This window comes from Larus michahellis, chromosome W, assembly GCF_964199755.1.
Source record: "Larus michahellis chromosome W, bLarMic1.1, whole genome shotgun sequence".
NCBI classification, from domain to species: Eukaryota; Metazoa; Chordata; class Aves; order Charadriiformes; family Laridae; genus Larus; species Larus michahellis.
The window spans coordinates 13,850,277-13,877,529 of record NC_133929.1 but is presented as its reverse complement, the minus strand read 5'-3'; the positions used below and the strand labels follow the sequence as shown (position 1 = coordinate 13,877,529).

Here is a 27,253-nt window from a genome sequence, read left to right as displayed (position 1 = left end):
CCTCATTACATTGCATGAGTGCTCACCATTTTCTCAAGCTTGCCTTGTCCCTCTGCCACAGCTGATCTACGGTCATACATATTTTAGGAATAGTAGAACACAAGTTTTTTTGGGGGTAAGGGGTACTGTCTGTAATGAATATTCTCAAATGAGCCTTCTTTCAGAAATATGGGAAAATGTCATTTGCAGTGACAAACTTGTCTGGTGCCACAGCCAGACTGAGGATCCTATGCTCCTTTGTCAGCACTCAGAATGCACTGATGAGATGGGCCATCTATAATTGACAAGGAGCAGGTCTTCCCTGTGGACAATCAGTTGGGGTTACTGCCTCTTCCCAGTGTGCAATGTGGACAGATACTCCCACACACGCTTTATAGAAACTTGGCTGGACAAATCACGTTCTCCACAGGAAAGATCACCAAGTTTCTGCACTGAAAACTTTCCCCTAGGAGAGCTTCTCACTTTCCACTGACCATACAGGGAAAGCAGGGACCTCTAACACCAGGCTATGCAAACATGCCTTCCTGATCCTCCCCGGAAAGGTGATGCGATCTGCCCAGGTTATGCAGTAAGTCAGCAGAAGCCTACATCTTCCGAGTCCCATCCTAATGCTTTCTCCACAGGTTTATGCTCTTCCCTTTGTTATAGCTGATGCCCTCTAAACTGACAAGCCCAACTTCCGGAGCCCTCCTGGCCCTGCATGTTATCCCAGCTGAAAGAAACTCCATTCAGGCTGTCCAACTTGTGCCAGCTCAAGCAAGCAGAGCTCACAGATGGTTAAATGCATTTGACATTTCACTGCAGGGCCTGCAGCAGAAATCCTTGCCTGCTGTAGCTGGAGCCCCGGATAGTAGCAAATCAAGGCTCCAATGCTGTGTGTGCACACTCTGCTGTGAGTTAATATTATTGGCTCGCTCCTCAATCATGCCTTTTCCAGCTAGCTGCTCCTGTCAAAGCACATCTCATTAGGCCTGAAGGCTCAATGAAATGGAAATTCATGTTTAAATTTAAAAACAACATATTGACCCTGGAAGCTGGTGATGTCTACATTTTTAATAACTTACTGAGAATAAAAGGAGTGTATGTATATGGAGGAAGGGGGAGGGCTGGGCAGCAGGAGAAAGAGGGAATGAGTGTATAGGGCAAATAGCCAGCCAAGGACTCTGGTCCTCTCCACTTCCCTCCAACTCCATTCTCACTTTATTTGTCCCTCTTGCTGCGTGGAAAAGAGCTCAGGCTTCACTTAAAGGGACCTCATAGCCTCAGCAGCAGAGCATATCCATAATCTTATACTAAAACAATGAGGGAGGGAGAAGAGCATTGTCTAATGCAGCCTGTACACATACATACACGCATGCCCATCCACAGGCACATACGCACACATGTGTGTGCCCTGGTCTCCAAGCCCCGAGCATCCCAGCAAGATTTGTTTTGTTTGTAGAGAGCAGCAGCATGCTGAAGAACGTGAGTAAACACAGAGCCTTTTGGAGGAGGATGTGAAGACAGCCATGCTGCATGTGACTTGCCATGTGGCACCAACCCCAGCCCCCTATGCCTCATCATTCCCTGTCAGAGAGGCACGTACAGCTCCCTTGATCCTTCCACCACACCAGTTAGGTAACTGGGGTGGGGGGGAGAGAAAGCATGTCTTCTCCTCTGTGATTACAGGAGGAGTGATGCTCGTTCTGCTGGGCTTCAGTGTTCTCTGCTAGCACCCAGGGAGCCGGGGAAGGGGAGGTGAAGGTGGGAGGTCCTCTTATTGTGTGATCACTGTGGACCCCATGGCAGTGTTTTTTTGAAAGCAAGCAATCTGACAACGTCATCTTGGCTGGCATCCAGCTTGGGAAATCACACGCTGCCAGATAAATCCGCTCTGGCTGCTGCATCTCCAGATGGAGACGGGTTGCTGCACTGCTGCACAGTAGCAAGAGGCTCCTGGTACAAACTACATCTCAGCATTTTAACATGAGATCTCCTATGCTCTACAGCTTATCCTTCTGTTGTCCTGCAAATTATCCTCCTATCCTTTCTTTTAGACTGCTTACCATTAGCCCTCAGTTCTGTACTGCCTTTCCTATCTTCCTTCTTCTCAGTCTTTTACTACTTTGATAATTTCCCCAGCATTTTTTCATTCTGACACTGATGGATTTTGTTTCATACTGTTGTAATTTTCCAGATGTACTCAAAGACTCCGTTCAAAGAGTTTAAGGCCAGATTTCTCTATCTCGCCTCCTTGACATCACACACCACAATTTCCACTCACTGAATACCTTGCTCTTGGCTAAAGCATCTTTTCTAGGAAGGCATCCAAATCTTGATTTGAAAACTTCGAGCAATGAAAAATTCACCAATTTGAAGTTATGACAAAGTTCAATTACACTCACTGATTACAAAAAAAGCATACCTTACTTATCATTTTTGTCTGGCTTCCTTTCACAGGTGTTAGTTCTTGGTGTCACTTTCCCTGATAAGCTAGAAAAATTTTGTTGTTCACATCATCTAAGTTATGACACTCTTAAGCACTTTTCATCTGCAGACCTGCTCCGTCTGCCTCACCTTCTCCTTTATAGCTCAATGAGTGATTCTCCATCCCTAACACCTTTTTCCTGATGTCCCAGTGTGGAATAATTACTAAATTGGCCAAGAATACAAAGGTACAGCATTGTTCACACATTAAGGAAAGTCATAAAATCAAGAGGCTTCTGAGGTAGAATACAGCCGCAGCTAGCACACGAAGAATGCAACATCTGTGATTCCCTGTACAAGGTTGTTTGCGAAACTACACGAGGGATGGAACGGAACGCGCTTGTTCCGTGGCCTTCCCTTGTGACGAATAGCAGATATGGGGACGAGATGGTACTACGGAACAGATAAGCGGCCTACACACTACCCAAGCCAACATTTCATCAAATGTTGATAAAATGCTGTCCTTTTGTGCGAACTTTGCTCACCACAATGTACCAAAACACACCTCCATCCCGGAGGCTATCCGCCCCCGAGGTGTGAATACTCCTCCTTGAATACATTAATCATAATAAAAGTATTTATGACTAAAGTCACTCAAACTCCACTTTGAAGATAAAAAAATAATATAAAAATAGCCCAAGAGAGAGGGGATGTCAGGGAAGACACCATCGCGAAGAATTCCACTGCTGATTTCCGGGATCAGTCGACGGGCCGAGCCTTTCTTCCCCCCCATAGGGACGCCTTTGGGTAAGACTTCGATTACACCGAGTGCTTTCTCGGGGACTTAGAAATTTCTCTAGAGACTCTCTACCCTACATTTATAGCCAGGCTGTATCGTTTATAATTTTGTCGCGCGTTTGTATACTTAACAATATCTTTGTTTGCACGTGCTTTGCAGACAGTGTATTTATCACCGGCAATTTATCACTGCACTGTTTAAGTAGCTAGTCGTTTCGCTTTCTCACTGAATGCGACCAAAACTACAGAGAGGCCGTGCTAGTTCAGGAGCACGACTAGACTGAAGGTGCAGCCCACTATTAGTGTATCCAAATCGTAATAGTTTAATACATATTAAATGCGATTGGACTGATAGTGCTGAATTGGGCATCACTCAGAATTTAAACCTAGCCGCACCTGGCCTCCCACCTCGGTGAGGAGTGTTAGAACGCAAGGGGGTTTATCTTCTGCCAAAACCACTTGGCCCCGTTTCACGCAACACCCAGATACCACCACAAGCCCTCACTTGCTGTCCCCCATCATCCAAGCGCCCTGGTGATGTGTGGTTTACGTACATAAGGACCTATGGTGGCCTTTCAGACTGGTGTTCAGGGGCTTTTCTTTCATACAAACTGAGCCTTTTTTCATGAAATGAAAAAAAAAACATGAGATGACAGAGACTAGTAGACCTCTGAGTCAAGACAGCAATGCTGATTTGTCTCCTTTGCTAATTTGTTGCTGGTCTCCTCACTTGCCGAGGAGACCAGCTCCAGTGCAGGTAAGTCTGTACTGGGGAAGAGAATCGCGGCAAAAAAGGGTCAGCTAGGGGCTCATTTTCGAGGCTTTTCAAAGCTAGGAAAAGCGGCCAGCCCAAGCCAGTACCCAGCACTTCAGTGGGGCAGAGGCAGCTGAGGAGCCGAGGGTGGAGACACCACCCCCAGCGGCAGGTGTGAACGAGGAGGGGGTGGGACCACTCTTCCCCCTTTATAAAAGAAGCCCTTCAGGAGTACTGAGCAAACAAGCAGTAAGTGGGTGCAACCTGTGGAACACTATGACAAGGGTATACTTCCTGGGCTGGAGAAAAGGGGTGGCCAACCAGGGTGTGACACGTGAGTCCATTTGCAGCAGTCTGCATGGCAGTTCATGTAGGATAGCACTGAAAGACTGCCAACCCGGCCAGGCAGCAATGGTAACTACTTGTAAGAAGACCATGGCATCCATGAGCTCCACAACCACCAGCTCTGATGCAGCCTCCCAGATGGAGCTCTTGTGGGAACATGCTACCACACAGACATCAGGCTGTAGGGTGTGCCCTGCTCTTCTGCAGGTGTCAGATGGTAGTGATGGGCACGCCTGTGGGAGATGTGCCCGGGTAGAGGATCTCCTCTGCTTAGTGATGGAGCTCAGGGAGGAGGTAAGCAGGTTGAGGAGCATCAGAGAATGCGAGAGGGAAATAGATGCTTGGAGTAGAATCCTGCATCCCACGACAGAAACCCAGCAGGCAGACAGAGACCCTGCAACAGAGAACTCCCTGTCCTCTGTCACCTCAACTGAAGGTGGTGACCTGGAGGACAGGGGGCAATGGCAGGAAGTTCCTGCCTAGTGCAACAGGCGCCGCACTCGAGACTGCCCGGCGACTACCCCATCTTCCCAGGTGCCATTATGTAACAGGTACAGTGCTCTGCAAAGGAACCTGGATGATGATGAGCACGATAGTTCTCCTACCTTGGAGGTGTCAGCGAGGTCTAGTCAGACCTCCCCCTACATCAAAACCTCTGTGGTAAAGAAGAAAAGATGGGTCCTTGTCATAGATGACTCCCTACTGAAGGGAGCAGAAGGCCCAATATGCAGGCCAGACCTGATACATAGGGAGGTCTGCTGCCTCCCTGGGGCCCGGGTCAAGGACGTGAAGAGGATGCTTCCTTCCCTGGTACAGCCCTCAGACTACTACCCACTTTTGCTCTTTCAGGTAGGCAGCGACGAGGTAACAAAAAGAAGTCCAAGGGCGATGAAGAGAGATTTCAGGACCCTGGGATGGCTGGTCAAGGGATCAGGAACACAAGTTGTGTTCTCGTCTATCCCCCCAGTTGTGGGGAATGATGAGGGGGTAAATAGGAGGAGCCAGCAGATCAATGCCTGGCTTCGAGCCTGGTGCTGCCAGCAGGACTTTGGGTACTTTGATCATAGCCTGATCTACAAAACACCAGGCCTGCTGGTAACAGGCAGGAATACCTTGACTTCCAGGGGAAAAAGGGTTCTAGGACAAGAGTTATCAGGGCTCATTGATAGGGCTTTAAACTAGATTAGAAGGGGGGTGGGGACAGTACTGGGCTTGCTGGTGAGATGCCAGGGCATAGTTGCTCAGCGCTCATGGGCCAGTGTGCCGGTATTTCTGAAAGCCAGAAGACCTACCACATTGCAAGGGTCAAAACTACACACACGACTCCCTCTCTGAAATGCTTATACACCAATGCACGCAGCATGGGGAATAAGCAGGAAAAGCTGGAGATCTGTGTGCGGCTGCAGGGCCATGATCTCATTGCAATTACTGAGATATGGTGGGACAGCTCACATGACTGGAATGCTGTCATGGATGACTATGTCCTTGTCAAGAAAGACAGGCCAGCAAGGCATGGTGGTGTAATTGCACTCTTTGTGAGAGAGCATTTGGAATGCATCGAGCTCCCACTTGGGGTGGATGAAGAGTGCGTTGAGAGCTTATGGGTAAGGATTAAGGGGCAGGCAAATATGAGGGACACTGCAGTGGGTGTTTATTACAGGCCACCTGATCAGGATGGGGAAGCTGATGAGGCCTTCTACAGACTGCTGAAAATAGCCTCACAATCGCAGGCCCTGGTTCTCATGGGGGACTTCAATCACCCCGATATCTGCTGGGAAGACCACACAGCCAGGCATGCACAGTCATAGAATCACAGGGTTGGAAGGGACCTCTGGAGATCATCTAGTCCAACCCCCCTGCCAGAGCAGGGTCGCCTAGAGCAGGTTGCACAGGAACACATCCAGGTGGGTTTTGAATGTCTCCAGAGACGGAGACTCCACCACCTCTCTGGGAAGCCTGTTTCAGGGCTCTGCCACCCTCAAAGTAAAGAAGGTCCTCCTCATGTTTAGGTGGAACTTCCTATGCTCAAGTTTGTGCCCATTACCTCTTGTCCTGTTGCCAGGCACCACTGAAAAGAGCCTGGCCCCATCCTCCTGACACCCACCCTTTAAGAATTCATACGCATTGATAAGGTCCCCCCTCAGCTGTCTTTTTTCCAGACTGAAGAGACCCAAATCCCTCAGCCTTTCTTCATAAGAGAGGTGTTCCAGTCCCCTAATCATCTTGGTAGCTCTCTGCTGCACCCTCTCCAGCAGTTCCCTATCCCTCTTGAACCAGGGAGCCCAGAACTGGACACAGGACTCCAGATGCGACCTCACCAGGGCAGAGTAGAGGGGGAGGATGACCTCCCTCAACCTGCTGGCCACACTCTTCTTGATGCGCCCCAGGATGCCATTGGCTTTCTTGGCCACAAGGGCACATTGCTGGCTCATGGTCATCCTGTTGTCCACCAGGACTCCCAGGTCTCTTTCCACAGAGCTGCTCTCCAGCAGGTCAGCCCCCAACCTGTACTGGTGCATGGGGTTATTCCTCCCCAGGTGCTGGGGACTTGCACCCTAGGATGCACCCTACCCTTGCCCTTGTTGAATTTCATAAGGTTCCTCTCTGCCCAACTCTCCAGCCTGTCCAGGTCTCACTGTATGGCAGCACAGCCTTCCGGTGTGTCAGCCACCCACCTCAGCTTTGTGTCATCAGCAAACTTGCTGAGGGTGCACTCCATCCCCTCATCCAGGTCATTGATGAATATATTGAACAGGACTGGACCCAGTACTGAACCCTGGGGAACACCACTCGTCGCTGACCTCCAACTAGACTCTCTGTCTAGTTGACAGTAGGCTCTGTGTCTGACCCCTGGGGAACACCACTCATCACTGACCTCCAACTAGACTCTAGTCCAGGAGGCTCCTCCAGTGCATCGATGATAACTTCTTGACACAGGTGGTACAGGAGCCAACAAGGAGAGGAGCACTCCTGGACCTGGTACTGACAAACACAGAGGGACTGGTGGAGGACATGAAGGTAGGGGGCACCCAAGGTTGTAGTGATCATGAGAAGATAGAGTTCAGGATCATGGGAACGATGCACAAAACAACAAGAAGTAAAATTACAACCTTGGACTTCAGGAGGGCTAACTTTGACCTATTCAAGAAACTGCTTGGAGAGATCCCGTGGGCTAGGGCTCTGGAAGGCAAAGGGGCTCAAGAAAGCTGGTTGGTATTCAAAGACCACTTCCTCCAAGCTCAGGATCGGTGCATCCCTAAGAGAAAGAAATTGGCCAATGGACGCAGGAGACCTGCATGGTTGAGCAGGGAGCTTCTGAAAAAGCTCAAGTGGAAGAAGGAAGTTTACAGCATGTGGAAGAAGGGACTGACCACTTGGGAAGAGTACAAGAATGCTGTCAGAGCATGCAGGGACGAAACAAGGAAAGCCAAGGTCTCCTTGGAATTAAACATGGGTAGGGATGTCAAGCTCAACAGGAAGGGCTTCTACAAATATATTGGAGGCAAAACGAAAACTAGAGAAGTTATGGGACCACTGTTGAATGAGGCAGGAGCCATGGTGACAGAGGATGTGGAGAAGGCGGAGTTACTGAATGCCTTCTTTGCTTTGGTCTTTACTGCTCGGACCAACCCTCAGGAGTCCCAGGCATTGGGGGAAGTAACGGGGAAAGAAGACCTCTTCCCTTGGGTTGAGGAGGATCGAGTGAGGGATCAGTTAGATCAATTAGATATTCACAAGTCCATGGGCCCCGATGGGATGCACCCGAGAGTGCTGAGGGAGCTGGCAGAAGTCATTGCTGGGCTGCTCTCCATCATCTTTGAAAGGTCCTGGAGAACAGGCGAGGTGCCTGAGGACTGGAGGAAAGCCAACGTCACTCCAGTCTTTAAAAAGGGCAAGAAGGAGGACCTAGGGAACTACAGGCCGGTCAGCCTCACCTCCATCCCTGGAAGGATGATGGAACAGCTCGTTCTGGGCATCATCTCAAGGCAAGTAGAGGAAAAGAAAGCTATCAATCAGAAGTAGTCAACACGCATTCACCAAGGGGAAATCATGTCTGACTAATCTGATATAGCCTTCTATGATGGCATGACTGGATGGAGAGATGAGGGGAGGGCAGTGGATGTTGTCTACCTTGACTTCAGCAAGGCTTTTGACACGGTCTCCCACAGCATCCTCATAGGGAAGCTTAGGAAGAGTGGGTTAGATGAATGGACAGTGGGGTGGATTGAAAACTGGTTGAAAGATACAGCTCAGAGGGTCGTGATTAGGGGCACAGAGTCTAGTTGGAGGTCAGTGATGAGTGGTGTTCCCCAGGGGTCAGTACTGGGTGCAGTCCTCTTCAATATACTCATCAGTGACCTGGATGAAGGGATGGAGTGCACCCTCAGCAACTTTGCTGATGACACAAAGCTGGGAGGGGTGGCTGACACACCAGAAGGCTGTGCTGCCATACAGTGAGACCTGGACAGGCTGGAGATCTGGGCAAAGAGGAACCTTATGAAATTCAACAAGGGCAAGTGTAGGGTGCTGCACCTGGGGAGGAATAACCCCATGCATCAGTACAGGTTGGGGGCTGACCTGCTGGAGAGCAGCTCTGTGGAAAGAGACCTGGGAGTCCTGGTGGACAACAGGATGACCATGAGGCAGCAATGTGCCCTTGTGGCCAAGAAGGCCAATGGCATCCTGGGGTGCATCAAGAAGAGTGTGGCCAGCAGGTCGAGGGTGGTCATCCTCCCCCTCTACTCTGCCTTGGTGAGGCTGCACCTGGAGTCCTGTGTCCAGTTCTGGGCTCCCTGGTTCAAGAAGGACAGGGAACTGCTGGAGAGGGTGCAGCAGAGAGCTACCAAGATGATTAGGGGACTGGAACACCTGTCTTATGAAGAAAGGCTGAGGGATTTGGGTCTCCTCAGTCTGGAAAAAAGACGGCTGAGGGGGGACCTTATCAATGCGTATGAATTCTTAAAGGGTGGGTGTCAGGAGGATGGGGCCAGGCTCTTTTCAGTGGTGCCTGGCAACAGGACAAGAGGTAATGGGCACAAACTTGAGCATAGGAAGTTCCACCTAAACATGAGGAGGCACTTCTTTACTTTGAGGGTGGCAGAGCACTGGAACAGGCTTCCCGAGAGGTGGTGGAGTCTCCTTCTCTGGAAACATTCCAAACCCACCTGGACGTGTTCCTGTGCAACCTGCTCTAGGTGACCCTGTTCTGGCAGGGGGGTTGGACTAGATGATCTCCAGAGGTCCCTTCCATCCCTATGATTCTGTGATTTCCTCTAGATATGCAGAATCAGTATCTAAGCACAGCATTTGGGAAGCATAAGCATTAGTGTTATCATTGCAAGTGTGAGGGAAACAGGCCCACTTGCACTTAGACTTCTTAAGGAGAAATCGGGGTTAGTAGTTTTATTTGATTCAGTCAAAGGAGAAATGGTATGAACTGTTCATTCTGGAAATGTGCATTTCCTCACAGGCTGAAAAGTAATTTTAGGATGGAGAAACCGACATGTGTGGTAACTCACACTCCAAGTTCAAAAGAGTGAATCCAGGTTTTAGGAACTGTATGAACTGGTGATTTTAAGTTTGCATGATAGATACTATGGACTTACTGGTTTAGGATTTCTGTATATCACTGACCTAGCCCCTGCTTCATAAGCTAAATTCACTTACAGAAAAGCAGTTTTCATTAAGTGGAACAAGAAGAAAATTGGAGCACAGCTTCTATAAAGCTGATAGTGGACACAAATAAAAGGAATGGGTGTGCAAGCAGATGAAGGTAGTTGTACATTGATGTGATCTGCAACTGAAAAGTTGTGCAGTCACTATATGCTGAATGAAGTTAGTTGCTAACTGTTGCTTTAAACCGTAATTTTATTGAAGCAAGTGCTCCATGACTAAAGTCTTTCTGGGGAGAAAAGACTCCAACTGTCTTCCCCAAATACTTGGGTTTTGATGAAGGTTTTCTGGGAAGTTATTTTGTGTGTGTGTGCACAGGCTACCAGAAAGAGAATGATAGGAAACAGAAATATTTCTAGGGGAAATAAAATTAAAAACATAATTTTCTCTGATGGAATAAATGCTTCCCTTTTTAAACTTTTTTTTTTAAACACTGTTGAGTCCACTTGGTACAGATCTGATTTTATCCCAGTTGATTTAAGTGCTTTAAAAATGAAGGAAAAAAGGGTCATTCACTTTGATTAAAAGGGCATTAGGCTAGATTTCAAAAAGCCACAGGGCAGCATATCATCTTAGTCTAAGTTCAAGGTTAGAGCTGGTATTAAAAGGCAAAGCAAGTGAAATCAAGAGAGCTGCTGTTAAACTTGGCTCTTATAATAGTGTTGGCTTCTGTTAAGAACTCTCTTGGCCTCTGGACAAGATAGTGTAATTCAACAACAGCTAGCAGAGACTTTCTAGGACTCTCAAGGATGTTTTCTAAGATATAAATGCAGAGACCTCCAGTGGCTCTGATCACCATGGATTGGTGCAAGCCACCACGGATAGGTGCAAGAAAGCAACATCTCAGGAGCAGTCCTGGCTGACTGGATGGGCTATGAATAACCATAATAACTATGATTATAAAGAGCATTTGCACATCAGTGCGAAAGAATGAGGAGCAAAGAGGATAAACGTGACTCTTAATCTTCAGCTATGTGCATAGCAAAGTATGATTAATAACTACAAAGGCTTAACATAACCTCCTCAGATAATGAGTGATGTGGCCTTCTCCGAGCCCTGATTATCCTCTTCTAATGGGCTTCATTTATTGTGTAAACTAATAACCAAGGCCTAAGCACTGCACACTCCAGGGTCTGCAAGAAAAACACTGGGACCAAATGTGATTAAATTGGTGAAGATTGCCCAGCAACACAGTGTGTTGCTTGAGTGGGGATGGGGGCACCAGGAGGAGGGAAGGAGAAGCAGTGTATCCTGCAAAGAAATGAAGCAGAAAGTAGCAGTGATCTGCCTTTTAGTGTCAATCTGCTGGTATAAATCCCCTGCCTTTCAACTGGGATTGCTATGAGTTTTCATCTGGAATTGGTGGAAAGCCAGAATACAGCCCCAAGGTGCTAATACCAAGAAAGAGAGGCATTGGTAATGAGGGGATCTGATTGCAATGATATCCAGAAAGTCAGCAACAGTGACAGATCTGGAGACTAACTCGAGTTGTCAGTCAGAGTTTCAGTGCTGGAGAGCAAAGAGGCACTCAAAGAAAGCTGGATTCCCCAAAGTGAACAAGTTCAACAACACAACCCTGGCCCAGAAAAAAAAAAAAAAAGAAATGACCTTCCAGCTCCCCTGGCTGTATCTCTAAAGTGCAAGCACAGCTGAAGGGAGGCAGCTTTACAGGGCATCCAAAGAAAGAGGATAAGATTCTCATTTGAGCTGCACTGGTGTAAAGAAGCTTAAACTCTGCAAGAGTCCATGGAGTTACTCTGAACTTACACCCAGCAGACAAGAATACAGAATGAGAGCCCCTCCTCACTGGGAAGCATATTTCTTAGCTGCACAATGAACATCACATTAGATTATCCAAACTGAAATAATTGTAAATACCCAATTTATCTGGACTCATTTGTGCTGTCTGCTTAATTGTTGCACTTCACTCAACAAGGACAATGAAATGAGTTTGGACAGGCTCACTTTAGAGGCATTACCACTGTGTTATGGCAGCTTGGGTTCAGAGTGCTGATGGAAAAGGTTTAAGGCTTAATAGAATAAAAATAAAAGAGAAATGCATAGTAATATTGATAAATTTGGGACCTCCACTGGGACATGAGACACCATCTTTGAAGGGTGTCACATCTGTATTTTACTCTTTGTAGTGTATCCACATTTGTAGAGCCTGTACTATAGTTTCCAAAAAACATACAGAGCCCACAAATGTATGCTTTTTCTCAGGATCCCCTCAGCAGCAGTCTGCTTGTTGGATGCTAGTGACATGTGTCCAGCTCCCCCAGGAGTGTCTTAGCCTCTCCCCTTCCCAGGTGAAAATGTGTGTAATATTAAGCAATGTGTAGGTTCAGTGGCAGAAAAAATAACAAGCCCTGAGCAGCAGGTTGCTACCACCAAAACAGCTAGCCTGCAAGGCTCGCACCCCCCCACACCCCCCACCTCCCTTCCCCTGTGCAGGATAAGCATGGGCACAGAAATCAATCCCTAGTCACTCCCCAGTTGCTCTAAGGAAGAACAGGCAAGAGAACACCACATGAACAACCCTCTCCTGGCTGCCTTGTTTCTCTTGGGCAACATGAAAATACACTGAAAAGCTCACATACACTAAGCCTTGTAATTTCAAGAAACATCAGATTTACAAGCCAACTCTTCTATCTATACACATGTAGCATCACAAAACATGAAAAGGATCAGTAACCTAAGTCTCTCCCTTTGTCTGGAAAAAATATGTGCTCTTCCAGGCAGAAGTAGTTGGGAAGCAGTGTTCCTCCTCAGCAGCTCTAATCTCAAATCATTTCACCAGGCAGTCATTACGTGAACACAGGGTAATGTTTCTAGCAAAATCTACAAAGGAGATAAGAGATGGCAAGGACAGATGTGCAGAGTGAGATGGGATGGAGGAGAAAAGGATGGTTGATCGGCCAGACATGAGGCATTAGTGTGACTTTATTGAGAAAGGACACCGCAAAGTAATGCAGAAGACAGAAGCAACATCTCAGATGTTTACCAAGGAAGATCTTGTCAGTAAGCCAACCATAAATAAAGAGACACAGAAAATCTGATTCCAGTTTTGCCACCCTAGAAACAAAATGCTATTCCATTGATCAAAGCTACAAATGAAATCAGAAACTCATGCCAACATGTCTTATAAGTTACATATTTACCATGCAAACTCACTATAGTAGCATAGAAATGACTGAGGCTTTCACAGAACAAGAGAAAAATAAATTAACTCCACCTGTTTGAAGGAGTAACCTGAGCTTGGAATGGATTAGGTATAGCTGGACAAGACTGGCTCTGCCAAACCTTGCCTACAAAGCCAGAGATCAAAACAGTCATTTTTTGCAACATGCCAAAGAAAATATGCACTAGAAAGTAGCAGAGGCTTTGAGGTTTGTAGTTTAACACACCTAAAGTCAAAGGAAGGGAACAACTTCATTCTAGCACCATAGGATTCATTTGGTGCTGAAAATGTATGCATATCAAGGTCAAAATATGGTACAGAACTCAAAGAAATTTGAAGTTTTTAAACCATGATTTTAAAAGGAATTGTATTTTAAAAGGATGATTTTTTTATATTTTTTTTTTAAGGGGTGACATGGTGGGAAGGGGAGAAAAAGTATGGGAAAGAAGATATAAGAAGTTCTCATTAAAGAGAAAAAATAGGAAATGCACATTTCTTCTTTGAAAAACAGGTTAGACTTAATTTTGTCCTTGTACTCACAGAAATAAATCAGAGAGATTTGACATTGCTGGGAACCTGCCAAGTGCAACAACTTGTACATGCAGTGCCACTGTAAGTCTCTCACTGCAGCTACTCAACAGAGCAAAGTCACTTCAGATATCTACTTGCCTGAACTGATAGTGCAATCTCATGCTCAGTCATTCTCCACCACTTTCTCCCTGCCAACATAAGAGTGCTGCAGAAGTGAAGCACAGAAGCTAAATGGATTACATTGTGTCAAGTCCTATCAAAAGTTATCCATAAGCAGAGAGATGGGACAGTTTTCGCCATTCCCAAAAGCATTCCAGCTCAATTAGTTCTTTAAAAGGTGTTCTTAACTTTAAGCACAGCTTTAAGCTTAATGCAGGAATCATGGTCTTAGACTATTTAATACAGGATACACAGCTTTTTGAAAAGATCTGCAGCCAGTGGTTGTATTTCAAATGGTAAGGCTTGCAGTCTGTGTACACTGCAACTGAAAGTCTGTTTTCAACATGTGTAGATGGTCCCAACCTAAATAGCATAAATAGCACTAAGAGAAATAATGTTTCAGGCAAGATTCAAGTCCTTAGTGTATAATCACCCCCCAGGAATTACAGTTATGGAATGTAGTTGCTCCACAGCATTCAAGTGTAGTTTTGTGTTTTCGTTGCTATTATTCCCTACTTCGTAGGGAAGTGATCGTGCCTCTGTACTCGGCACTGGTGAGGCCTCACCTCGAGTACTGTGTTCAGTTCTGGGCCCCTCTGTACAAGAGGGACATTGAAGTGCTGGAGCACGTCCAGAGGAGAGCTACCAGGCTGGTGAGGGGTCTGGAGACCAAGTCATATGAGGAGAGGCTGAGGGAGCTGGGCATGTTTAGCTTGGAGAAGAGGAGGCTGAGGGGAGACCTCATTGCCCTCTACAACTACCTGAAAGGAGGTTGGAGAGAGGTGGGTGTTGGCCTCTTCTCCCAGGTGAATAATGACAGGACCAGAGGAAATGGTCTGAAGTTGTGGCAGGGGAGGTTTAGGTTAGATATTGGGAAGAATTACTTTACTGAAAGAGTGGTCAGGCACTGGAACAGGCTGCCCAGGGAGGTGGTTGAGTCGCCATCCCTAGAGGTATTTAAGAAACATCTAGATTTGGCACTTCAGGGCATGCTCTAGTGGCAGAGATTGTAGGGGTTTTTTTTGTGTGTGTATGGTTGGACTCGATCATCTCAAAGGTCCTTTCCAACCATGAAGATTCTATGATTCTATGATTCCTTTATTCTATCCATGCAATTATACATGCTATTATACATTATACTAGACCGAGACACACCTCTCTGGGTTTCAATGATAATAATTTTGGTGACAGATATACATACTCTTGTGTATGGTCTTCAACTTTTGTACTTTAAAAAAACTAATATTACTTTTGTCTCACTATCTGAAGTATTTAAAGACATGTATACACTGCATGAAGAAACACAAGGCAGACAGCTTACACCAATGCAAGATATGAGTAGTACAGCTGCCACTGGTAAACCTGGTAAACAGAAAACTGCTATAGGTGGGCATATTGCCACAAGTGGAAGTCCAAATCATATAATTATACAGCATCTTCATATAAGTGCTTTATTGAAAGCTTACGTTGGCCTTGTTGATCACAATCAGCACATGCTTCTCCATTACTATATAGTGCAAATATGGGAAGTGGGTGTTTATGGAAAGGGTAGCCTATGAACAATGACCCCTGGATTAGGTGATGTCACACAATATCATCCACATGACTGAACAGATGAAAAGTAAATTAACTGTTAAAGGGTACATCTTCTTCTCTTCCTCTATCTCTTTGTGGCTGAGAACACAGGATGAGAAGTGGAGGTTTACTGCTTGCAAGTTATTCCTGGGCATATCCCATCATCACTTGAATTAGTAGGGCGATGCAACTGGAAACCCCAGTGTTTAGGGTTTGTTAGTATCTAATGGCTAACACTGTTGAAACACCAAGACACCAACCATCTTTAATTCCTACAGTTTGGAGCTGGGACCTCACTCTAGTAAAAAGCCCGTGGGAGCTACTGAATGGTCCAGCAGGTGTCGGGGATGCTCAGCATTTTGTGAGATCAGATAATCAGAAGCAAAGATTCTTGGTAGAAATATGTTTCCTCATTGAGAGCTATGGTACTGTTCACAATGATATCATTTCAGCAGTGACAAATATAGCCGAGTCTGCTCTTTCCTACGCCATATAAATCCCTTGATTTAATCAGATCACTGCTGATTTACACTTGTGTAAATGAAGTCAGAATCAAACCCATGGCATTCACAAATGTAGGCCAGAGTAAGCATTACTCACATACAAGAGAAAACCTTTCTGTCCTGGTTTGAGGTAAAACAGAACCAATTTTCTGATTTGTAATTTTACTTTTTAGCTGGGCCTCTTCTAACTGACTAAAGTCTGAAATTAACAGCATATTGTTCAGAAACTGTTCACTCTCAGAGTGATAAGACCTGATTATACCAAGTAATGGTATGCACAGAGGCTCTTGCTTAGACTTATTGCTATAACAACCACAGTCAGTTAACTTAGCTGTTTTGCCCCATTAGAGGGTCAGAAGCAGAGAAGCATAGAGGGGTCCCACCCGCAGGGAGGAGCAGATGGGACAGGTGACCCAAAACTGACCAACAGGGTATTCCATCCCATATGCATCATGCTCAGTATAAAAGCTAAGGGATCAAAGGGTCAAGTCTCTTTCTTCAATGGCCGACGTCTGAGGAGGGCCCTGTCTGTTCATCTGCCTTTGATCCCGATCCGAGCATTCCTGACTCTAGTTCCAGAATTCAGCTCTTGTCCATTGCTAACTCCAGTCTGGGACTTTCCCTGTGCCTGCTGGTGACGCGATCGTCATCCTGGGAGCTGGATACGGTTTTGTATATATTGTATACTTTTTAAAAATTTTATTATTATTTACTATTTCCTTATTTATTATTTTCATTAAAGTAGTTTAGTTCTTTTTCTAAACTCGTAAATCTCCTTATCTCTTCCTCTCCTCTCTGAGGAGAGATGGAGGGGAGGGCCATCTGTCATTCTGATTGGCCAATCCGGCCAAAACCACGACAGATTTATTGGCGCCCAACGTGGGGCCTGACTGTGGCCCTACCAGAGTTCTGATAGATGGTCTGAATAGTTTGAATTCCAGCTTGCTCAGAGATTGAAACAGACAGCTCACATCATGTTGTTGTTAAACAGATTATTGTATCGTCTCTTTGTAGTGATTACTTTAAAGTTAATTGATATGACAATGCTTAGCTGGCCTTACATTTTGTATTGCTTGCTTGCTCTTTGTGTCTGTATGCGGTGGTTCAAACGTGCTATTTTGCTGCTGTGTTTAATTCTGATCCAGGCTGTGATTGAGTGTATAGCTTCTTTACCTTCATACCTTGGGCATTACGTAATGGATTCTGTTACTACTTACACTAATTATACTTTGAATTTTACCATGGATATGTTTACTTCACCCTTTACTTCCTATGCCAAATTGTCACCATCAGAGCCAGGAGAGGGATCTCCTTTGGGTACCGTGAATGACAGTTACATTCCTAAAATCATGCTTTTGGTGTCGATTTTCCAGCATGGGGTGCAGGCGTGGTTTCTCTTTAAATTTTGGTGCAAGAGTAGGTGCTGTACGATATGCACTACTCGAACTCCATCGGCACCAGTACAAGTTGCCCCGGTGACCAGAAGGAAAAAGAAGAGGTCAGTAAGTTCCTCTGTCCATTGTGACAAAGACCAAGTAAGGCCAGATAGCAGGGGAGAAGACTCTTCTGATGAAGATCGAGGAAAGAGTTCTTCTAAAGACGATAGGGGAGAGGCTCCTGTGTCAGCCCAGGAGGAGGAATCAGATACAGAGGTGATCATTAAATCCTTCTCTATGAAGGATCTGTGAAATATGAGAAAGGATTTTACCCGGAATGATGGTGAGACACTTGTCTCCTGGTTGCTCCGATGCTGGGATAATGGGGCTGATAGCATGGAGTTAGATGGTAGCGAAGCTAGGCAGTTGGGAAATCTGGCCAGAGAGGGTGGTATAGATAAAGCTCTTGGGAAAAAGTCACAGACTCTCAGTCTCTGGAGGCGACTCATATCAGCTGTAAAAGGCAGATATCCTTTTAAGGATGATATTGAATGCCGCCTGAGTAAATGGACCAGCATAGAGAAAGGTATTAAGTACCTGAGAGAAACGGCTGTGAAAGAGGTGATTTATGGTGCCTGGGAAGTGAATGTAGATCCTGATGAAATGCCATGTAGACGACTTATGTTGCGAAAGTTTGTACAGAGTGCACCATCAATGTATTCCCATACCTTGTCAGTACTGATTTGGGGAGGAGTTGATGATGATTCACTAACTGTAAATGAAGTGGAGTGGCTAACAGAATGTGACAGTATGAAGACAGTCTTTCTCATCCCCTCACTGTAGCAGCTGTGGAAAGATTGACTGATAAAACTGAGAAAATGATTGAGAAAAATGAGAAACTGTTTGATAAACTATCTAGGATGAAGGAGAGATCCTATTCTTCCCCTGCACGGACCCGTGTTGCAGCCATTAGGAGAAGACCCCCTCCTAATGAGACCAACTTAGAGGAAACAGAACACACTACGAAATATCCTGTGATTTTGCCTCTGTGACTATGGAGAGGACATGAGTAAATGGGATAAAAGACCTACCTCGGCCCTACAGGCACGAGTAAGTGAGTTGCAGGGTAACGCAGATAGAAGAACAAATTATTCCAGGAGGACTGCTGCTCCAGTCTGCAGGGGGTGGTTCTCCAGTCCAGGTAGAAACTCATCTACTAATTATAGACATTAGAGGTGCCCTGCCTCCAGCCAGGAGGAGGAGAGGGGTAACCAAGTTTATTGGACTGTGTGGAAGCAATGGCCTGGCACATTAGAGCCACAGAAGTATAAAGCCCTGGTGGACACTGGTGCACAGCGCTCCCTATTGCCATCGAATCATAAAAGGACAGAATCTGTTGCTATTTCTGGAGTGACAGGTGGGTCTCAAGAGGACAAAGCGAGTCTAACTGGGAATAAATGGGAGAAGCTCCCCATTGTGACTGGCCCAGATGCTCCGTGCATCCTTCGCATAGGCTACCTCAAGAGAGGGTATTTCAAAGACCCGAAAGGGTATCAGTGGGCTTTTGGTATAGCAGCTGTAGAGACTGAGGACATTACACAGCTGTCTACCTTACCTGGCCTTTCAGATGACCCTTCTGTGGTGGGACTGCTGAAGGTTAAAGAACAGCAGGTGCCAATTGCTACTGCCACAGTGCATTGAGGACAGTATCACACTAACCAAGACTCCCTGATTCCCATCCAGAACCTGATTCATTAGCTGGAGACCCAAGGAGTGATCAGCAAGACTCACTCACCCTTTAACAGCCCTAGATGGCCAGTGTGAAAGTCTGATGGAGAACGGTGGCTAACAGTAGACTATTGTGGCCTGAATGAGGTCACACCACCACTGAGTGCTGCTGTGCCAGACATGCTGGGACTGCAGTATGAACTGGAGTCCAAGGCAGCCCAGTGGTATGCTACAATTGACATTGCTCATGCCTTTTTCTCTATTCCTTTAGCAACAGAGTGCAGGCCACAGTTTGCTTTCACCTGGAATCGACTGCCCCAGGGGTGGAAACCCAGCCCTACTATTTGCCATGGACTGATCCAGACTGCACTGGAGAAGGGTGGGGCTCCAGAACACCTGCAATACATTGATGACATCATTGTGTGGCCAAAACCATGACACTTTCAGAGGAAGGAAAAAAGATCATTTTCATGCAAATATCCTTAATAATAAGGAACAAGAGATAGAAATAAGAGTATGAATGAAATGCAATCAAGAACTGCTCCGAGATCAGATTTACTTCTAACTTTATGATGCTGCATCAGCTGCTCTTAAAGTAGCTTAAGCCCAAAATTTGACCTACCTGAAACTTGTTATATATAATTTTTCATCAGGGATCTGTGAGCTAACTCAGTCCCTAGGTTTGGCTTTGAAGGTAGCTGAAGTTGCTCAGCTACTTGCAGGATCTGAAAAGATTCGATTGCTGTGTTCTATGAAAACGGAAACTTTCCTTTTTTGCTGAGATCCCTCAAATCATTACACATTATCTATTTATTTATGCATAAACAGTGGCATTATGGTTTGGAGAATAGGGGCCCTTTGATGGGAGGTAAGCTTGACTAGCCTATGGGAGTTTACTGCTATGCATATAAATGAAGCCATACATACAAATATGCAGAACAGACAAGTGAAAATATACAGCATCTCTTTAAAATTAAATACTTTGATTGCTCCAATCACAAGAAGTTGTAAAACTACCCTGAAGAATTAACAGCCTCAGTACATGCTAACTACATCCATCATAAATTCATCTTTAGTTTCCGTTATCATATCACTGTCTCTTGGGACCCCCAGTCCTGTCATCATTTTCCCTTTATAATTTATTCAGCTTGTACTTGCCTGAATCCTTTCTACTATCATTCATCTTTACAGTTGTACATAAAATTAGATTGATCCTCCTATGGCAGACACATCAGAGAGAAAAGTTGACATTGAATAACATAAAGCAAATGAAGGTCCAGCAAAAGCTTTTGTTGAATAACTTGGAAATCAGAAATCATCCTTTGAGAGCCCAAAGGTGTCAAATTAGAAAGACCAGACAATGCTACCTTTATAATTTGTTTTCTGCACACCATTTTTCAATTGCCACCAGATCTCAAACACAACTGAGAAGCCTTGTTCCCATTTTGCATATCACCAGTCTCAGCTGAGATAACAGCATGCATCCAACACACTGGTTCTGTCAGAATGCTTGCACTATGTCCTTTTCCTCCAAAACTCTTTGGACTGGGTGGCAGAAAGAGTTTACTTTGTATTCTAGAGGCTGCTGTATAGGGATAGAGAAGACAATCTTTAACTAGTGAAATGGAACTTTAATGTTTACCAAGCAGATAGGACCCAGGTGTTTCATCTCATCTGGTGAATAGAACAGCACTGTCAAACTACAGGGGTTTTTAGCAAATGGAAAGTGCATATTGTTTCCTCTCCCTCTCTTGTCCCCTCCTTTCCCCAAAGCATGAGATTTTAACCCCATAGAGAAGATATGAGCTCTATATGCGAGTGGTCTGGCTTCTAATGAGGAGAGCAAATAGCCTCAGTGAAAACAATTGGAAATCCAATTAGTATCTTTTAAATACACAACACCCTATTCATCGCAAGCGTATCTCTAGCTTTGATAAATACATATTTGATTTGAAGCATATTTCAGAAAATTTCAGGTAAAATGTTACCTGAAACATCCCTACTCAAAATATTTTCATTTTTTGTACATCCAGTTCTATCCTTCAGAGGAGAGAGAAGTAAAAAGAAGACATCACCGGGGGGGGGGGGGGGGGGGGGGGGGGGGGGAGGAAAAATAAAATGAAAAAGCTAAACCCCAACAAGACTCAAGTTACTTTCAATCTGCGGCTAATGAGTTTCTAGAAAAAAATAATACAGAGGGAGATGTCAGCTGACAGAAATGTATTTTTAGGGAATGAAGTATGTATATATTTACATAAGGTATGGCCTTTAAAGCAAAGATAGATGCAGATGAACAAGTGCGTGGGCATCTCCATACTGGCAAGGTGGCATAGAGATAGGTAAATAGACCCAGGATGATGGAAACAAGCACAGCAGAATCAACGCTTTCTTCAGAAACATAGAGCAAGTGATGTGTCTTAAGTTTTGTGGAAAGGTAGGTTATGGGTATGCAGGACTCAGTCATTCAACACCAATAAAGGCATACTTCTGGATCAATTTCCTCTCAGTTTAGATGCAACTTGGAACCCTCAGGATCCCACTTTTAATTATTTGATCACTGACTTTCATGTCATCGTGAAACCAGCCCTATTCTAGCCACAGGAGTGCTGCACTCAACTGTTTCCAATCCACGTACCCTGGCTGAATCTAAATAGTCTCTCTCTCTCCCTCCCGGTTATTGATAAACTGGAAACCCATCCCAGCAGGGCAGGTCTTCCCCACATAATGCTGATTCTATTTTTAGTTCTGCTTGTGTTGTCTGAACCTTAGATGTTGCTCATGTGAATAATTTTCCTCATTATCTTGTGTTCGTCTCTCCTCTCTCTTTTCTCCTTGTCTCACCGCCTTTCCAATCTGCTATAGCTGCTTGAATACTAAAGTAACTGAATCAAACCACTTTGTCATCAGGAATATGTTTTCATTATGTGATAACTCAATAATGTGATCTGTTTCTTGATTTCTTCCTGCCACACCTTGCTTCAGAGAAGAAAAATAGTAAGAGGTAGCACCTGTTGAGCACTTCTAGTATTTCATTGTAGTGGTCAAAATCCTAAAGCCTTTCCTCAGCTGAGTAAGGCTGGTAGAATCCAGCCCATAAGCAGTTAATTACTGTTTTCCTGACTCTTGATAAGAGCAAAAAGTTTTTTGTTTTGTGCATGGAAACCATTTGGGTGGGTTGGTGGTATCTTGATATAATTAGCACAATTCAAATAGCGAATCATCCAAGCAACCGGAGACATTATGCTTTCAAACCCAAGACGTGAACTCCATATGTAACCCATTTTAGATTATTTTTTTTTACAAAAAAGTTATCAATCTGGACTCACCCCTGGCAGTGTCTTCTGTTCATGCAGTGCACTCTGGGCCTTTAGAGCAGATTCCCTTTCGCAGTATGTTAGGAAGGCACAGCCTGTAAAAAAAAAAGCAAACCCTCAGTAAGAGTAGTGCTTCAGAGGGGATCTGTTCAACATTGAGACATAGAGCAAACCACTTTCCCCATCATCACCCCATTCCCAGTAAAACAATCATAAAAATCTCCCCTTAGTAGGTTAGTAGTAGAGTCAAGAAATGAAGCTATCATCGCTTCCTCTGAGCCCTGATGAAAAGTGAGCAACAGTGTGGCTATGAGTGTTTATTTTTGTTTGAATACAATGCTTAAGTGTCAGATACAGAGGGTTGTACAGGATTAGGGATCTCAAAGAACCCACATGGTGACAAGGTAGGGCATGAGATCGCACTCCTACTCCAGGAGCAGCACTGGGAACAAGCCCCTTACTGCCATATCACACTGAAGGTCTCATGCCCTTCTTTTGTACCAAGTACTTCAAGTAAAGGGCGTTCAAGGACTCGGGACTTCCTACTGCAGAGGACTATGCCTATTGTTTAGCCTGACTTGCATCCACAATTAGTCTGCCTGTTTGCATCACACCAGAAAGCCACCACCCTGCACTTGCTGCTTCAAGGGCTCGTTGGCTTCCAGCCAGGCATACAAAGTTAATCACAGCAAAGCCCAAACAATCAATCCACAACATCCATGTTGCTTTACAGATCATTAGAACTTCAGAAATGCTCCAATGGATCATGTCTTTGATTCTTCCAAAAAGTTTCTTATCAACTACAAAGGCTAAAGCCTTGTCATGGTAGGGCAGAGCAAAAACCCTGCTCTGCCTTCTCTCCCCACCTCCATGCTTGCCTTCTGGTAAAACTGGTCAATGTTGCAATGTCTTGCACCAGTTGTGTGTGTGCCTGATGCGATAAGATTATTCTTTCTTACTGCAGTATACTGAAAACCTGCCAGTTCCTGCAGCAAAAGAAGTGCTTGTTATGCAGAGGGAATTTTCTTTGAAGTTACTACAGAATGTCTGCAACCTCGCCAGCTCCTTGAAATGGAGGTATCATATCTTTCAAGGTTTAGGCAGCATGTCCATCAAACTGTGGGCATATTCCAAGAGCAACACAAATACAGAGAGACTGCCAAAGAAACAAACGTGTCCCATAACCTCATCTTGACCCACCCACCTTCTCCCCATGCATATAAAAAAGTATGCAACAGGTGAGTAAACAGTAGACTATGAACTTTTTTTCAGCTCTGATCACCACTGTGATCTTTTTGTCCATACAATGTTCACTGTTTTATCCATGTTGGTTCCTTAGACAATATTACTGAAGAAATACACAATTGTTCTTTTCTTCTTTACAATGTTTTTAATAGATTAGTATGCACAAGAGACTAGGGAGATTATTTTTTTTTCTATAAACATACATATATATTTTCTTAAATATTGTCTTGTGGAAGTCACCATACTCCTCTCACAATGAAGTTACAAGCTGGATGAATGTTCCAATTTGACATGGAAAAAAAAAGCCCAATTTTTGCCCTATTTCTTACCCTATATTGCTTTCTGAAGGTCTTGATCCTTTCAGTTTATTCAAGCCAAACACATTTATTATGTCTCAATAGTTGAGACTCAGAAGCAGAAGTTGTCAAGTAAGGAGAACTGAACAACAGCAAAAGTTTGCATACTCTAATTGGAATTATTTGGATTTGTTACCCTCTAACTTTAAATGGATGAGTTTTCAGTTATTCTACATCTACCAGAGAAGAGGAAGAAACTGCGGCAGAGAGTTTACAGCTAGTAGAAGTAATGTAAAGGTTCCTTAAAAGTCACCCATAGATTGATAATCAAATGGAAAACTATGCTTAAATTTAATTTTAGTGCTAAATCACAGGCTGAGAGCTCTCTCTTGACTAGACACAATAAGAAAGTCTCCCTTTAGTAGGAGACGTGGAGTGGCTGATACAGTCCCATTAGGCACACCATAGTGCACTGTTATAGAGAAAACCCATACAGTGTAAAGCTCCCATAATGATAGCTATATTTTTCTCCTTGTTATGATGGCCATGACGACAGTTCAGAGTAACAAAGTCCTGCAACTCCTATCATATCATGACTAATTCAGACTGAGTAGACAGAAGACTACTCTCTCAAGGAGCAAAGTTTCCTTCCAAGATCCACATAAAGTGGGGGGGGGGCAAGTTCTCATCAAGGAGAAACCTCCGTTAAGTCCTCTCCAAACAAGTTTGTGAAAGTAGTATAAGTACTAAACTCCCAGAAACTCCTTAGTAGAATGCATCCAAACATCACCGATTTCCCAAACAAGGTGTTAAGGACAGAAAGACTTTGAAATGGAAAAGATGATATCTAGTCTCTCCTATGGTCAGACAAAGAAAACACACGTTTTTCAGGGACAAAAAAAAGTTTGTGGAGGTATTTATTTTTCCCTTGCTCTTTAAAAATGTCTTGCATGTGAATTACACTCTATCCCACTCTTGTTGGGCAAAAAGTAATTTATTTAGGAAAAATACCTCATTTACTTTAAGTAAATCCTGATTGCTTAGAGACGGTAAGAAGTTCCATCCCAGCAATGGCCAGCTGGAATAAAGTAGGTCCTAATGTTCAAAATAGGCCTCAAATCTGAACTTGAAAAGGCCAGTTCATGGGGTTTTTTGTCATCCCTGTAGTTATCATGAGATTGCTCTATAAGGCACAAACCCAGCATCAGCTATAGTAGTATTTTTCAAAAACATTAACATATGGCTTGTGATAAAACAATACACATCTATTATTCCATCTTGCAAGAATTTCCATATTTCAACTCCTTATGCATTAGGACGAAAGGTAATAAGATTTCTCCCTGCCCTTAGAACCATCAAAATACTTGATCTGTCCTTTGTATTGTGATGCTTAATGGAATTACAACTGTAGCACCTCTTTCAGGTGTTACTTTTCCTAGGCTACCTCTTTCAATGTGCATCCATATGACCCCTCCAAAGGATTCTTCCTTCCAGGAGAATGTTGCTTAAAGAACAGAGCACTGAACACTCAGGTTAACACTACAGGATACAAACCCCTAAACAACCGAGTCTTGAAATAATGTCATATGAAGCAGCTATATTGGGTTTTACAGAAAAAAGTCAAACTGGTGATAAAAATTATTTTTTTCATTTTGATTTCCCAGACGGAAAATAATTTCAGAACAATAAATTTTCCCCATTGAAATTTTGATTGTGTACAGAACCACTTATTTCACTGAAAAAAACCCATTTTGATAATAAACTCTTAAGTAGCTCAACTTAACAGCTCACTCGCCATCAGCTGTTTAGGCTGGATGTGAATCTGACTTCTGGGTGAAAGGCTTCATATTCCATTACAAATCATTTGCACCATGCAGGTCCCTGGAACAGCCTGTGCTCAACAGTATAATGAATATTTCTGAACATATCTCTTAAGGAAAGATAGACTGAAGGCTATACATTATTTCTGTCATCTACTTGTATGGGTGATAATGACTGAGTAAAGTGCTTGAGAATTATATCTGAATTTGAACAAAAAATCTAATTGACTAATTATTGATAATGAAGGACTTGCTCCTAGCTGTTCCTAATTCCAATTCCATTTCTCTCAAACATGCCAAGTTTTCCAGACATATGTCAATCAGCTAAAAGATGCTTTGTTCAGATTGTGTCTTTCCAGCTGTTCATTTGCTACCAGTGGACAGCTCTTTGGGCTTGTGCATAAACATCTGAAAACTCCCAGCTGGCAATTAACTTTCAACCTATTGAACTGCAGTCTCTTGGAAACATGAGGATGTATCAAGTGGTCTCCTGGGAAACAAGGTTGTTAAAGAGAAGGGGGACACAAAAAACAAGAGCTTGAGATGGGGAAAGAAAAAAAAATTCCTCCAGGGAATTCAATAATGTAAATAATAATTGCATGGAATACAGATTGATAATGATCACACTTACGGCAACTTCAACCCCACAGTAAGTCTCCTGAAGATTTTGCACAAGCCTGGGAGGCAAAACAGTCAGGGGACACATTCTGAGCTGAACAGAATAATTATGGAAACCAAGAATTATTTCACCCCACCAGTACTCAGTTCATCCCAGGACAAATGAAAACAGAGTCTTTTCACTTGACATCTCAGTGCTTATCACTTCAGTGAATCAGTTGACTCTCAGCTACTTTAAACCAGATAAGTAGTTCTGACCAGCTAAAAAGCACTGGTCATCTAACTCAAATTTAGCTATTTAAAATTAGTTATCTTAGGGTCTACCATCAATGACAAGACATTCATTTGACCTAGCATACAGGAGAGGAATAAAGCTTTGGAAGGGCCTATCCTCTATATCAGGTGTAAGAATCATGCACAACCATCTCAGGTGCAAGCTATTAGCTTCAAGGTTGCATGTTCACAGCATCAGATTCCACCTGCCACCTCTAACCTCCCGGTTACCTCAAGTATATGCTTGTTATATATAATGGGAGATGAAGATGATGCATACTGGAAATAACTGTAATTAAGGGATTTTTCCAGACTGAAGAGACACAAATCCTTCATCCGTTCTTTATAAGAGAGGTGTTACAATCCCCTAATCATCTTGGTAGCCCTTTGCTGTACCCTCTCCAGCAGTTCCCTGTCCTTCTTGAACCAAGGAGCCCAGAACTGGACACAGTACTCCAGATGTGGCCTCACCAGGGCAGAGTAGAGGGGGAGGATGACCTTCCTCAGTATCCATCAAGGTATCCCCTCAGTATCCCCACAGTAAATATCAAGGAGAAAAGAAGAAGTATTTAAAATAAAGGACAATGTTGCACAAGGACAAATAAGTATAAATTGACCATGAATAAATTTGATTTGGGAATTAGAAAAAGGTTTCTAA

General features: G+C 44.2%; 1 protein-coding gene across 22 annotated transcripts in view; it reads right to left on the bottom strand.

Moving 5' to 3' along the window:
• The window catches only part of LOC141735446 (CUGBP Elav-like family member 4), a 788,748-nt gene that overhangs the window by 676,552 nt on the left and 84,943 nt on the right, over positions 1 to 27,253 (bottom strand). For all 22 annotated transcript variants that reach the window (XR_012584735.1, XR_012584727.1, XR_012584729.1 and 19 more), the window contains exon 2: positions 22,356 to 22,438. Coding sequence is in view for 13 of the 22 variants with exons in the window: in XM_074568250.1 (XP_074424351.1) it covers positions 22,356 to 22,438 (83 nt within the window). In the remaining 9 variants the exon portion in view is untranslated. The remainder of the gene's footprint in view (positions 1 to 22,355; positions 22,439 to 27,253) is intronic.